We start from the raw sequence: 14170 nt of genomic DNA on the forward strand, positions 1-14170 counted from the left end.
TTTAAATATATACAAATCAGTTTAGTTGCTTTGAAGAACGTCTTGAACGATATAAGCTGATTCTTACATTACTGCTTGATTGAAGGAGTACACAACATGCTTCAGTATGAAAGCTGAACATGAATTTCAATAAACAACACGTTTTTAATGAAAAGAAAATTGTAGCCTCCTTCACCGTAGTGAAAACTGGCCTTTGTTATTTTTAAATACCATTGCTTCCGATTATTATTACTGCTTAATAACAGGAACATGTTACTTAGGGATGTTGAAATTAAACGCTTTCCTGCATACCTTACAGCGCGGACCGTGGGTCAAACCAGTAGGGTGCGGTGTATCTTTTTTTTTTTTTTTTCAAACTATAACACTAAACACAATAATAGTGCATATGCACAGAACCAAAAAAAAGTGGACGGGCAAAATACATAGTCGTCGACCCCCACTGCCCCCCGTCCCTTTAATTTATTTTTGTGCACATACTACTACTTTGTATATGATGTAGAATACGTGATGATAAAATCTAACACTAGTACATGCTCTTTCAAATAAACTTGTTATGGTTTTGAATGTGCGGTCGATCGATATTATTATCATTGCTTGCGCCCCGGCACCTCTTTGTTTACACATTAAGCACTGGTGACTATCGTTTACAGGAACCGTTGATTCTTCATTTTTATTGTTTCTTTCATTACGTTCATTCCTATATCTAACGCGATGCTATTTTCATCTTTTAAGTATAGGGCACGTCTACACACGTTTCTCAGCATACTGACATTTTTTGAAAATTAAATCCGGTGATTTTCTCTCGTGCAGAATTGAGTCTAGCAGTGCTTTACCAATGATCTAAAAATGTTGATAATTCAACGGCAGCAATTGGCTTGTCAATTACAAATTCAATTAAAACACTTTAAGCCTCACAACTTAAATACCCGCGCCCGTAGAACTCAGACATATTGACTGCTTTTTTGTGTGTGGTTTTTTTGGTGGCATTTTATTTACAATAACGATGTTACGGAGAGGGCAGGCGATGCTGCCTTTCTTCTTATTGGCCTGGGTCTTGAGGCTCACACAAGCTCTTGCTTCAGCTCATGATCGCCTGCAGGATGAAGCGGCTGCAAATTCCATGTCAGGGACAGGAAACTTGGATCGTGGAGGGAACTTGAGCTTGCCTGCTGATTTAGCCATTCCTTATGCTGAGGATGTTTTTTCTAAACCAGATAACTTTTCACCAAATGGAAAAAGTGAACTTTTTGAGGTTGCTGGGTATTCTGCAGATCAACAGAGGCAGTCTCTTGATCATGTGTTTTCTGAGTCTGATGCTGCAAACCATGGACTTTTTGATTTCAGCCAGCATTCTAGGTATGATGAGGATGCACTTGAACAGCCTGTCTCTTCCAATCTGTATAGTGATCACTTCAATTCTGATTTGACCAAGAACTCTGTCCCTTTTGTTGCTGATGAGTACCATATGGCTTCAGAATCTGAAGGCGATGTGGAACATGTACTCTTTACTGATCAGAGTAATGACCGTGATGCGGACTTCCCTCAAGTCTTTGCATATGCTGATTTGGCTACTTCCGATAAAGAAAATGTGTCTAATATTGCTACCCTTCTAGAAGATAATGATTCTGTTATTAATCTTGCCGCAGACGTGGGTATAGGTGAACTTGGCAAAGAGTTTGATTCTTCTGACAACTATAAATCTGGTACCTATTCTGAAACCCTAGGCTATGAGTCTGTTGCCTTTGCAGATCTTGAAAAGAAAGGCACTGATACTTTGCGTCCTGATGTGCATTCCTATCATCGTGAGGACCTAGTTACTGGTGACCTTGCTGGAATGCCCGTTTCTTCTTTTGACCGCTCTGTACTTACCGATATAAATCTGGAGTTGCATAAAGCTCTTTCTCCAGCTTTTAAAATTGCCAGTGCACGCAACTCTCCTGTTCTCTCTGAAGGTGACGGGTTGCCAAGCAGCATCTATGATGCCTCTGTAGGGCTCTATGGTGTATTTAATCTACCTATTACCCCAGAAAACCCTCCTCCCCATAGCACAGGAGAGCCATCCACCCTGGCTTCCGCAACTACATGCGGTGTTGCAGACATGACCATCAAATTGTTTGGTGGAAGGTTGACGGACCTTAAAGTGCAAGGTAAGGGTTCTTGCCAACGTGGTATCTGTTTAATTCTGGAAGAGGTACGGTTATCAAGTCTCATTGTAACTATTCCCCCGCAGCCGACTTCATATTTGTTGAAGTAAGCAAGATTCCGCAGAGGTGCAGGTACAAGGTGTTGGAGAGAAATGGAGTGGTCCACTTTACAACTGCCTTCAAAGGTTGCAATGTGAAGGCACTGGTAAGATTTAGATTCATAACTTTTTTAAAGTCTGCTACGTCATCGGATCCACACTTGCTGGCCTTGTACAGTATAAATGTTAAACTGACAAAGCAAATGCCATGGGACTGCTGTTCCACATATACAACTAACTTAATTTCTTAAATGTTCTTCATCTTGGGTGGTTTTTGTCAAATACAGAGCGTCTGCTTTCATCGTTATTGAGGTTCTTTACAATCTCAGATGCTGGCTAGAACAGTCCCGTTCAACTTTGACATTTTTTACTTTTGCTTGCAGGGTGGGCAATATGTCCTGACCCTGATGTGGCGGAACCACTATGTGCATATGTCCTGTCCAATTTCTACACCTGATGGACCTATTACAATCTGTGGTAAGAGTAGCATGACCATCAAACTCCCAGCAGGACCAATAGAAGCGCTTCGTGTAAAAAGTGAGTTTCTGCCTGGCACTAAATGGAATGTATGGGTGTATTTGCTTCACCATATACCTTGCTGCAACTCCTTGTATGCATTTGAAACTGTTGCATGTATGCTACAGTACATGTTTCTTCTGTCCTTGAACATAAGGACTACAGCACCCTTTTCAAGAGCATTTTCGATTTCAGTTTTTGAAGTACTGGTGGTAGTGTGGTGGTTAGTCTTGGGTGCACTTGAGGGATGGATTATACTGGGATCTGTGGGTGAGATGAGCGATGGATTAGTTTTTTGCAAATGTTTGGTAGCAGTTCTGAGTAACTACATGTAAGATTTATTCTGTAGCTGTTTTCCTCTCGCTGCTGTGTAGCCAATTGAGAAACTCTGCCTATTTAATAGATCCGGAGATCTCACTAAATTTCTTCTAATTGTAGATAAATTCAACAAATGGGTATCCATTTATGAAGTTGCTGTTAAATGCAAATATCAACTGTTGAGTGATTCAGAGGGAAGGATCACTTTCACTACTTCCTACAATGGATGTCACGTGAGGAGATTGGTACGTGTATCCTGCTTTCCACCAGTATCGGAAACATTATGCTCTGTATACAGCCTGCATTGTAACCTAGGAAGAATGGACCAATACAAAATGATGTGTGAAATTTATATAATGGGTTTATTTTCCCATTTCAATATTGGAATTGTTGCACTCAATTTGGCTGTTCACTTCTATAATGTGAACCTAGGATGGCCTTCCTACCTGTAGGAACAGGATACTGCGAAGATTAAAACTCCAGTGACGCCATTATTTATATTTTTGACCCTCCTAGATGGATCGTTATTTCTATAACCTCTACTATCAAATGGCTCCAGGGAAGCTAGGACAGGCACTCGTGTCTTGTAGGACCGGAATTAATGTTACAGTCCCACCTGAAGAGTCTTTGCCTTCTGTGTTTTGTGGCAAGTCTGGCATGATGATCAAATTGCCTAAAGGAAGTCTTAATGCAGTCAAAGTGAGAGGTGAGCTGCATCTATGTTCCTCTGAATTCTGATAGTGTCAACCCACCGCTCCTTACTGGTTGACGTAGAAATTGAAGTCGTGACCCATTCGCATGTTCAATTGCATATGGTTCTTGGCTGGCTGGCTACTACTGGAGTAGTACAACTGAAGCCTCGAACAGACCTTGTATAATAAGCATTTAGAAAGAACTTGCTGTGCAGGGAACTCATGGCATTTCTTCTACAGATGGTTTTGACAAGGCAATACCTGTCGGTAGTATTGCCGAGCAATGCAATTATCAACTCTTTCAAATGAAGACTGGACACATCATCTTGATTGCTTCCTTCCAAAGCTGTCAAGTTGCATTTGTGGTAAGACTATTGAGGCCATGATTTATTAAATGTTGCTGCATGCTTCCAGTAAACTGCTTCAGTACAAGCAATACTGAATATGCCAATAACAGAATTTCTCTTTTAAGGATGGTTGCTTTGCCTTGAGCCTCCAATTCCAGCATGCTGATGGTGTAATGGGAGAGGCGTCTGTGCTTTGCCATGCGGGTGGGAAGCCAAAACCAACTTCCCAACCCGAGACTCCTACAACTCAAGAAGTAACTTCCAGTATACTGTCTACAGTAATTCCTGCAGATGTGTCTGCTACCATCTGCAACAAGGATGGCATGACAGTAGTGCTACCCAATGGTCCTTGGTGGGGGATTAGAGTGAAAGGTGAGGGTTGTGTGGCTTCTTTTTCTTTCTCCCACCAGTGAGTTGACTAATGGAGGCACATACAGATTGACATTTATTCATTCACTCCCCTTGGTAGCTTAGGGTGGGCATTCCACAGCACTGATCACAATATTGCCCACTGTTCTTGGCTCTTGGAAAGCTATTCAAACAACTGGTGACTATCAGAGTACTGATGCCCGATTAGCTGGTATATTTGGTTAACCAATGCATGGTGAATGTGTCTTATGCTTGTTCCCTTTATTTTTGGCTTAAAGCTGTAATGGAATTTCAAATACTGAAGGCAGGTTCACACTGGGTATAAGATCCAGATGGACGCAGGCTGTAGTTCACACTGAGCAATCTTCTCCCTGGGTTTAATTTATTCTGACTAGTTTAAAAAAAGACAACTTTTGGAGGTTCGGCGAGTCCTGCACAACTGCTTTTAATTTGTACATGGTATAACTGTAGAGCCAAAAAAAAAAAAATGATCCAAATGAGAAATTCACTGACGGCAAATGCCACCATTCAGTTTCATGGTTGGTAAGATCGCTGACATTTGCTCAGACTTTCAGATAACAACCTGTTTAATTTAACCATCCCACTTTCAGTAGGCTGCTGAGACGCACATCAAACACTGTTTAAATTCCTGAGCTGTTAGTTTTCATTCTGATTATCTGTTTGATACTGTACATGCTTAATTCTTTTCTGCTACATCTGTAAGTGTCATTTTATTTCAAACAATAAACGGTAAATTGTATTACTTTTAAAATTCTAAAGGAAAGAGGCATGTGGTTGGCTGAAATGTGAGTGATGCCACCAACTTGACGCTGAGAAGTTAATCTTCCCAACTCGTCCGCAGCGTCTACGCTTTGAACGCAAGGTGGTCCGTCTGAATCGTATGCCCAGTGTGAACCCGCATCTCTACTTGCTGTAATGATGTCTCCTTTTATTGCAGATCTTTCTGGCAAAGAGATCACTGTGACTAGTGCTTTGGCAGAACGATGCCATTACAATCTCTCTCTGCATCTGGAGAAAATAATCTTTACAACTACCTACACTGGCTGTTTTGTTGAGGAAGTGGCAAGTACATTTCAAGTGACACTAGAACACTTTTTGTGGTTCCCTGGGGGCTAGCTTGATCTGTAATCTCTTAATATTTCAGTTTGACCTTGAGGTAACATTTTCATCCATAAAGTTGAATAGGACTTTACTGGACATTCCGTTTGTACATCCTTACATGGCAGTGGTACTTGTGTGAAATTGTATGTGCTTTTACAAGTATTGGTCATTTGTTCCTACTAGGGAGGTCGGTATGTCCTGACTGTCCTGTACAGGACAGCTACTTGGAATCGAGGGTCTGTGCGGCTGGAATGCCCAACCAGTGCTGGAAGCCCTACAGAATTGCCTCCTCTTCCAGCCACTGTGGGGAAACCCATTCCTGTCTGCAGGTCCTCTAACATGACTGTGGTGCTGCCGGCAGGATCTCTAGAAAAAGTCTTTGTACTAGGTGTGTTGCGAGGTTGATTTGGGTACTAGAACCTTTTTGCAGTGGGGTACTTAAACTAGAAACTATCAATGGCTAGTCCTATCCTGGATGTGAACTCATGGATTCGTTTTGTTTCAGATGAATTCAAGAGGCCAGTAAAAGTCATTGATGCGCCCAAGTCATGCAATTACAGCTTGGTGGAGAGACGAGGACGGATCCTCTTCACAGCTCCCTACAGTGCCTGTGATGTCAAGATCTTGGTAATTTTCCTCGGTGTTTGTGTACTCTATGCCAATGGGGACGCGTGTAATCATCTACATGTCTCTTGCATTTGATTCTGGAGGTTTCGTTTGTTTTTGACATTTCTGTACATGCTGTTCTGGTCATCAACTTTCATAACGGATGGCTCTAACGTTGCATCTTTATACCCCCTACACACCTTGTGATGAGACTGCTAAATCCTTCATCTACTTCTACTTGATGGCAAAATTGGCATGCCAGTTTACTTTGAATTTTATAGTGGTCACTGAGTTTTGTTGGTTGAGTAATCCAATTGGCTTAAATGGGCCAAATGGCATTCATTCCTTTTTTTAATGAATTGTATTAACGGTATCAAATCAACTGGCATTGGCATTTTGTCCAACCGAAGCTTTGATACTTTGCCACTGTCTCCTCCTTCTCCCCTTGTACATGTAGAATGGAAACTATGTCCTGACCATTATGTCTACAAGTTATTCTGGAGGCTTTGCATCAGTGCAGGTAGAATGCCCTACCACTGGAGAACCAACAAAACCCCCTCCCTCTACAAAACCCATTCCTCCAACTCCTGTCTGTGGAGCTTCCAGCATGATGGTGGCGCTGCCTGAGGGACCTCTGGAACAAGTCAAGATAATGAGTGAGGATTATTTAGATTTTATATGAAATATATACATTGTTCTGGTAATCTCATGGAAACTTGTCTACTTTGTAGATGACTCTAATGGGCTATGGGTAGCTGTAAAGGATGTCCCAAAGAACTGCAACTACACACTGATGAAGGAAAGAGGAAGAAACCTCTTCATAACCTCCTACAAGGCCTGTCATGTCAGGATACTGGTAATGACTAACCCTCTGATCTGGGCAACATGATATAAATGAGCAGGGCCCATTGTATTGGGTTCCATTTACTGTGCATTTGTAATGAAGGAAGTCATTAAGGTTATGGTGGCCTCCTGCTGGTTAACTTTTCGGGTGTTTTTTTTAAGCATACATATGTGCTGTAATGCTATTTCGGGACTAAGCACCTGCATTCTGGACCTGTGCTGTATTTGCTGCATCCAGTAAAAGCACTCGCGTAGAGTGCAGGATGCGCCCTATAGTCTGGACTTCGCTGGTTTGAGTCCAGGCTGTTCTGTGCACCAGCGACCCCTGTGGTCTGGCCAGGCGCCTGCGGGCTTGCCTGTAAGCTGCCCAGGACTGCGTTGTCCTCCGACGCCGTAGCTCTGAGCTGGCTGCACGGTGAGTCTGCAGTGTGGACAGCTTCAGAAGACCGCGTGTGTTTGTCTTTGCCCCTCCCGAGTCAGCGCAGGGGTGGTATCGGTGAGCTGAGCCAAACAAAATAATTGAACACTACTAAATTGGGGAGAAAATAAGAAATAACTAACTGGTGACCTGTAAATTTAAGAGGGCGGGGGTGGGGTGAAAGAAACCTTGCCTGTCCCTTTCACTGCAGTAACTTAATCAGGGTGTGCAGCCATTGTGTAATCTACGATGTCAGAACATTGCTAATGTGTGGTCAACATCTTCATGGCTCTTTACACAGCCTGTTGGCAGGGGTCCATCTATTAACCCTTTCAGGACCGAGCATTTCAGTGAGACTCCCCCAGGACCAGGTGCTTTTTGGCTGTACGTGACTCTCTTCCTATAAATTCACTACAAACCTTTTTTTTTTTATTTTTTTTTTACAATAGCATCTTGCAAATGGCGTCATTTTTGGAACACTGGAGAACATTAAAGTACTTCAGAGACCGTATGAACTCTGCAGTAACACCATTTTGTATGGGGGGGGGGGGGGGAGATTTTTTTTTTTTTGTAATTCGACTTCGATACATGTATATACACCGATACCCAAAGAACCTTGCAGTACTCCCTGAATATTTTATTGAAAAATAGGGGCAGATAAGACATAGTAAATGTTTATTCTCAGGGTCTTTTATAAGCAATAATGGACACTACTCACTCTTTTTAATCGTCTTTGCACGATCACGTCCTAAAAGCCCACTTCAGTATGGTCGTGTTCACAATATCCTGGTCATTAAAGGGTTAACTAGAAGTTGCAGAGCCATATGGCTGGCCTTTAGTCTACTAGTAATTTTGTCATTTCTTCCATGTCTGTTGGTAAGTTAAGCTTTGAATGTGTTGTATAGCACATTGGATTTCAAGTAAATCAAAGTTGAGGAGTGTTCCCCACTGTAATCTCTTGGTGTCAATGACGATTTTCTTGTGACTACCCTTTAACTTTCCAGAATAAAAACTATGTCTTGACTATAATCTACACAACTGCAACTGGGATAAGAGGGATGGTGCAAATGACTTGTCCAGCAGTAGAGACAACAACCCATACTACTAGGACTACAACTATTAGGAAGCCAGGGACTACTGGGAAACCTACAAAACCAACTCTCCCTCCCACTCCTGTCTGCAAAGCCTCCAGCATGACTGTAGCCCTGCCCTCTGGGTCACTACAAGTTTTGTTATTGAGTGAGTTTGAATTTGGCTCAAACATTTTTGGAGGGACCTGATTAGTCTTGGTGGTTCATGTCCATCTGGTTTCTTTGTAGATCTGTCCAACGAATGGGTAGATATCGGTGCTGCTCCCAGTTACTGCAACTACAGTTTGGTGCAGGGAAGAGGCGGCAGAAACTTCTTTACAGCCCCCTACAGGGCTTGTGATGTCCAGATACAGGTAGGAATATTGTATGGCAATCCTCACTTTGATCTGTAGACAAAAGCATTGTTAATCTTCACTTGTATTTGAAGGCAGAAAATGGAATTGAAATTTAGTGGAAGCGGTTTAGTACCCAACTACATAATCTTGATGTGCCAATTCCACGATCTACAGCTGTGGCCTATTTCCATCCCCCTATAGAATTAACCAATGTTCATTCATATATGCACACACCTCCTATACATTCTAGCCTTTTCTTACTAGCCCTTCACCTGGTAAATGGTAATTCAGTCACGTTATGACTGACAATGAATCTGACAAACTGTAGGATGTGCTAAACACATTTCGGAATAAAACTGAAGCCAACGTTAAATCAACAAAGTTCAACCAAGAAACCCCATATGAAGTTTAAAAGAGGTAGTATGAAGGGTAATTCAATTTTGATCCAACTGTAGCTCCACAAATAGTAAAACAAACATACCTGTACATTGTGTAGTCAAATGATCGCTGGATGTGAATGCTTGTTTCTGAACGGTATTTGCGTGTAATATGAAACCCAGGAGGCTGAAACTTTATGCAAGACACAACCGTTTTGGGGCCGCTCCTTGAGTTCAAGCCCTAGGCACATGCCAGTTTGACGATGCCTTAATCCGGCCCTGATTACATGATTTATCTATTGCGTAAAAGTTTACTTGCTAAATTTGCCAGGAGCCCCGGCGCTTATTTCGAGACTCTGTTTTATTCTGCAAGATCACGAACATCTGCAAATACTTCAGATGCAATCATGAAAAAGCTGCCTGCACACATTTATAGAAATGACAAATTGCAACATTCCTGCAACGCCATTAAAATGTTGTAATAACAGAATGTATTGTGGTAATAAAACAGTAAAATCCACTATCCAACCCTCTGAATTGGAACACAACCATGTAAGGTAGGCCTGCAGCACAAATGTACGGCACATTAACTTTACTGATATTAAACGCTAAATTGGTAAACATTTCTTGTTCATTATTTCAGTATTCATAACCTGGCATTTAAGAAATCTGGTATTTATTGACCATATTTCCCAGCAGACCTGGCGCTTATTGGAGACTGGAGATTTATTTGAAGTTACTATGTACATATTCTCATTCCTAAAATTCTGGATAATTTGGTAACGCAAAAGGATTGCTAGCTATTTGCCAGCACCCGTTCAACGATACCAACACAGTTTGTGTTCCAGTAAACTATTTTATGACAAATGGGGAAACCAAGTGGAAACAAAAGCTAGCTCCCTTTGAGCCCTAACTAAACTCTGTCCCGAACTATCTTGGGAAGGGCTGAGCCTTCATTTCAAAACTATTTAAATCACAATCTGGAACCGTAAACCCAGTCCAAAATATGCCATTCAAAACAGTTCCTTGGTACAGTAGTCAATTATCGGATCTTTTAAACTACAGGACATACCTGTAATGCATATTGTGAACATGGCTTCTGCTGCTAAAATGGCTGAGATTTAGCTGCCAAATTACCGTCGGACTGAGGCAAATGCCAGGTCAGGAATTCAGACCACCAAAACCTTAGATGGAGCATTGTGTGCTTTTTAAATTGTTGCAGTTAAGCAAATTAAATGACTGGGCGGTTTTATCTTGTCAGGAAGGGCTGGAGATCCTGTATTTGAGCAGCCAAGAACTTTCCAATTGCACGTTCTTCCAATGCCTTAACAGAGTATAGAAACACTTTTCTGAATGTGTTTTTGAAGTTTTAATGATACCTGAAGTTGTGTAATTTGGCAGTTGTACTGAGATTGTATTTGATTTTCAAAGTTTGGCATGTTGTGTGAATTGCAGTAGGTACCGTAATTCCTGCATTGCATTAAATCTTGTATGTTTAATGTGATGGAATAGAACTTGCTAGAACGGAAGTCATTGTGTTTTTATCTTGCTCTTAATTGTATTCATACTTGTACTGTGATTCTTAATATATTTGTTTACGAGTGTAAGTCGCCCTGGATAAAGGTGTCTGATTTTTTAAAAATTACTAGCTAAATATCCATAGGTACTTCTGTACCAAGTAAAGAGGAACCTACTTCTACATCAGGATTGCTGTGCAGGCGTAATTTGATGTAAACAGTTTTCATGTTTGACTGATGGCACATTGCAAGCGAACTAACAGTGAATTAGAAGTGTTTTAATACTGTACACTGTCATTATTACATTTAAACAAATGCTTAGTTTAGTACAGGACATTTTTTTTTTTTTGGTATCCTTAGTTGGAAGGAAAGTGTCATTTTTATAAGGCATGAATTCAACTGCACCATCAGTTGGGTATTGTACTTTATGTGCATTTGTATAACCTTGACAGATTTTGGCAACGAGATGATTTGTTGTAGGATGTATTGGAAATGACATCCTTTTGGTTACTTCGTAAAGGCCGGCTGACAATGTGACCGAAGCGGGTTTGATATTCGGAACTTCTCAAAGAACCTGTGGTGTGTGGCAAGTGGTGGGTTTAAGTCGTGATAAGGGAGGCGATATGAAACGGGTTCATCTGTACTTGGGTAAACTTTTATTCTATACATTAGTTACAGTAATTGTGAATACCCATTTATCCATACGAATAGATTATGCAAACTAGCATTGGTCCCAATTAGTTTGGATAACTGACTCTGTATTGTAAAGCAAATCTTCACGCGCTTAACCGTATTCTCCTCTGTGTATCCAGTTAATCCTTCCCAGAGTTTAAAAGCAAGTTCACCTGCACTCGGACCTGTCGACTCCCCTTTATTTACTGGGAGTCTTCCTTACTTTAGGCCCTTCTCCTTGGTAATTTCTCACTAACGTTTAACTTCTCGCAATGCATTTTGATACGTTCACGGTCTGTGGTACCTTTCACAATTTCATGTGTGCGCTGCTAAAGAGGTTTTAAAATAAAGCGGGGAAGCATGGATATGGGTGGGATTTAGATTTGGCGTACATTTTAAACATTTACTGTAACACAACACTAAACTCAGCTTTTGAGGCAAGATGGTTGCCAGCTATGGAAGCCTCCCAGAGTTGAAGCAGGTGAGATGTACACTGTCGTGGAATGAAGTCCTTCCAGTCTTCAACTTGTTGTGTCCCTTCACTTTCAGAATGGGAACTACATGTTGACCTTGCTTTACATAACTGCTGATGATGAACGAGGGTACTTGGACATTAGATGTCCCACCACTGGTGGGGAGCCAACAGAGACTACTAGAACCTCTGGTGTGGAGCTGACTGGAACCACTGGTGGGGAGCCAACAGAGACTACTAGAACCTCTGGTGTGGAGCTGACTGGAACCACTGGTGGGGAGCCAACAGAGACTACTAGAACCTCTGGTGTGGAGCTGACTGGAACCACTGGTGGGGAGCCAACAGAGACTACTAGCCCCTCTGGTGGGGAACTGACCGGAACCACTGGTGGAGAAATTACAACTATTTGGAAACCTACAATGCCAACTCTCCCTGACACTGCTCTCTGCAGAGCCTCCAGCATGACTGTAGAACTGCCCTCTGAGTTGCTTCAAGTTCTAGTATTGAGTGAGTTTGAATTTGGCCCAAATACTTTTGGGAGGGATCTGATCTGTCTTTGTAGATAATGGAACTATTTTTTTTTTTTTATAGGTCCATCCAATGAATGGGTAGATATCGGTGATGCTCCCAGTTACTGCAACTACAGTTTGGTGCAGGGAAGAGGCGGCAGGAACTTCTTTACAGCCCCCTACGGGGCTTGTGATGTCCGGATACAGGTAGGAATCGTACATTGTATGCTAATCTGGAGTTTGAGCTCTAGTACTACAACCTACATAAAACTATTGTTGTTTTTCTCTGATTTGCTGACTAATACCCCTTCACTAGCACATCTGACCCGTGAGTGCTCGGTATGGGTACAGGTGGTTCTCCACTGGCTATTTGTGAAGTTGAGCAAGAACCAAGCGGCACCCCCAACAAACTAGAGAACTATCCTTAAATGAGATCTCTTTGGCAAATTTATATTAACCCCCCCCCCCCCCCCCCCCCCCCCCCCCCCTTTCAATAGAACTAATTTAACCAAGTCAATTATAATCTGCAATTGTTTTTAGACCTTCCTAGATATTTACAAAATCTAGCGGTACAGCTGTACTGTTCTATTTTTTTAATACCACTTTGTGCAAATTTTTTGGCATATTTAGTAACTTCTGCTGTGTGTGTCGGTAGCTCTGCAATGGAAAAACAAGCATAACGTCCTTCCACTTTCAACTAGTTCTGTTCCTTCACTTTCAGGATGGAAGCTACATCTTAACATTACTCTACATTACCACTGCTAAGGGAGGCTACGTGCACATGACTTGTCCAATAAAAACCACTACTAGGGAGCCAACCAAGACTACTAGAACCAGTGCTGGGGAACCAACCAAGACTTCTAGAACCATCACAACTACCAGAACCACAATTCTACGGGTGACCAGCACCAGCGGGACGACTACCAGAACCACCATTGGGGAGCCAACGAAGACTACCGGGACAACCAGAGGGAGGACAAGGACCACCAGGACAACCAGCAGGAAGACCACCAGGACAACCAGCGGGAGGACAAGGACAACCAGCACAACCAGCAGGAAGACCACAAGGACAACCAGCGGGAGGACAAGGACAACCAGCGGGAGGACAAGGACAACCAGCACAACCAGCAGGGAGACAACCATTGGGGAGCCAACCAGCGGGAGGACCAGGACAACCAGCGGGAGGACCAGGACAACCAGCGGGAGGACCAGAACAACCAGCGGGAAGACAACCAGAACCACCATTGGGGAGCTGACCAAAACCACCACTGGTGGAGAAATGACAACTATTTGGAAACCTACAATGCCAACTCTCCCTCACACTGCTCTCTGCAGAGCCTCCAGCATGACTGTAGAACTGCCCTCGGAGTTGCTTCAAGTTCTAGTATTGAGTGAGTTTGAATTTGGCCCAAATACTTTTGGGAGGGAACAGATCCATCTTGGTAGATAATGGAACTCATTATTATTTTTTTTTTTTTGTATAGGTCTGTCCAATGAATGGGTAGATATCGGTGATGCTCCCAGTTACTGCAAATACAGTTTAGTGCAGGGAAGAGGCGGCAGGAACTTCTTTACAGCCCCCTACAGAGCTTGTGACGTCCGGATACAGGTAGGAATATTGTATGGTATTCCTCACTTTGATCTGTAGAAAAAAGCATTGTTAATCGAAGCGGTTTAGTACCCAACTACATAATCTTGATGTGCCAATTCCACGATATACAGCT

The 14170-nt window shown here is 42.3% G+C and overlaps 1 protein-coding gene across 1 annotated transcript; it reads left to right on the plus strand.

The window, feature by feature from the left end:
* Positions 1 to 938: 938 nt before the first annotated feature.
* Positions 939 to 14066, plus strand: LOC131736098 (mucin-5AC-like; the record flags this gene model as incomplete). The annotated part of the gene is made up of 18 exons (XM_059021811.1): positions 939 to 2147; positions 2231 to 2349; positions 2626 to 2779; positions 3197 to 3321; positions 3593 to 3782; positions 4009 to 4133; positions 4241 to 4487; positions 5443 to 5571; positions 5794 to 5994; positions 6112 to 6233; positions 6670 to 6868; positions 6944 to 7068; positions 8478 to 8712; positions 8793 to 8917; positions 12015 to 12444; positions 12529 to 12653; positions 13168 to 13837; positions 13931 to 14066. Coding segments are annotated over exons 1-18 (4601 nt in total), but the record flags the coding sequence as incomplete, so codon positions are not given.
* Positions 14067 to 14170: the final 104 nt, after the last annotated feature.

This window comes from Acipenser ruthenus, unplaced genomic scaffold, assembly GCF_902713425.1.
Source record: "Acipenser ruthenus unplaced genomic scaffold, fAciRut3.2 maternal haplotype, whole genome shotgun sequence".
In the NCBI taxonomy this organism is placed as follows: Eukaryota; Metazoa; Chordata; class Actinopteri; order Acipenseriformes; family Acipenseridae; genus Acipenser; species Acipenser ruthenus.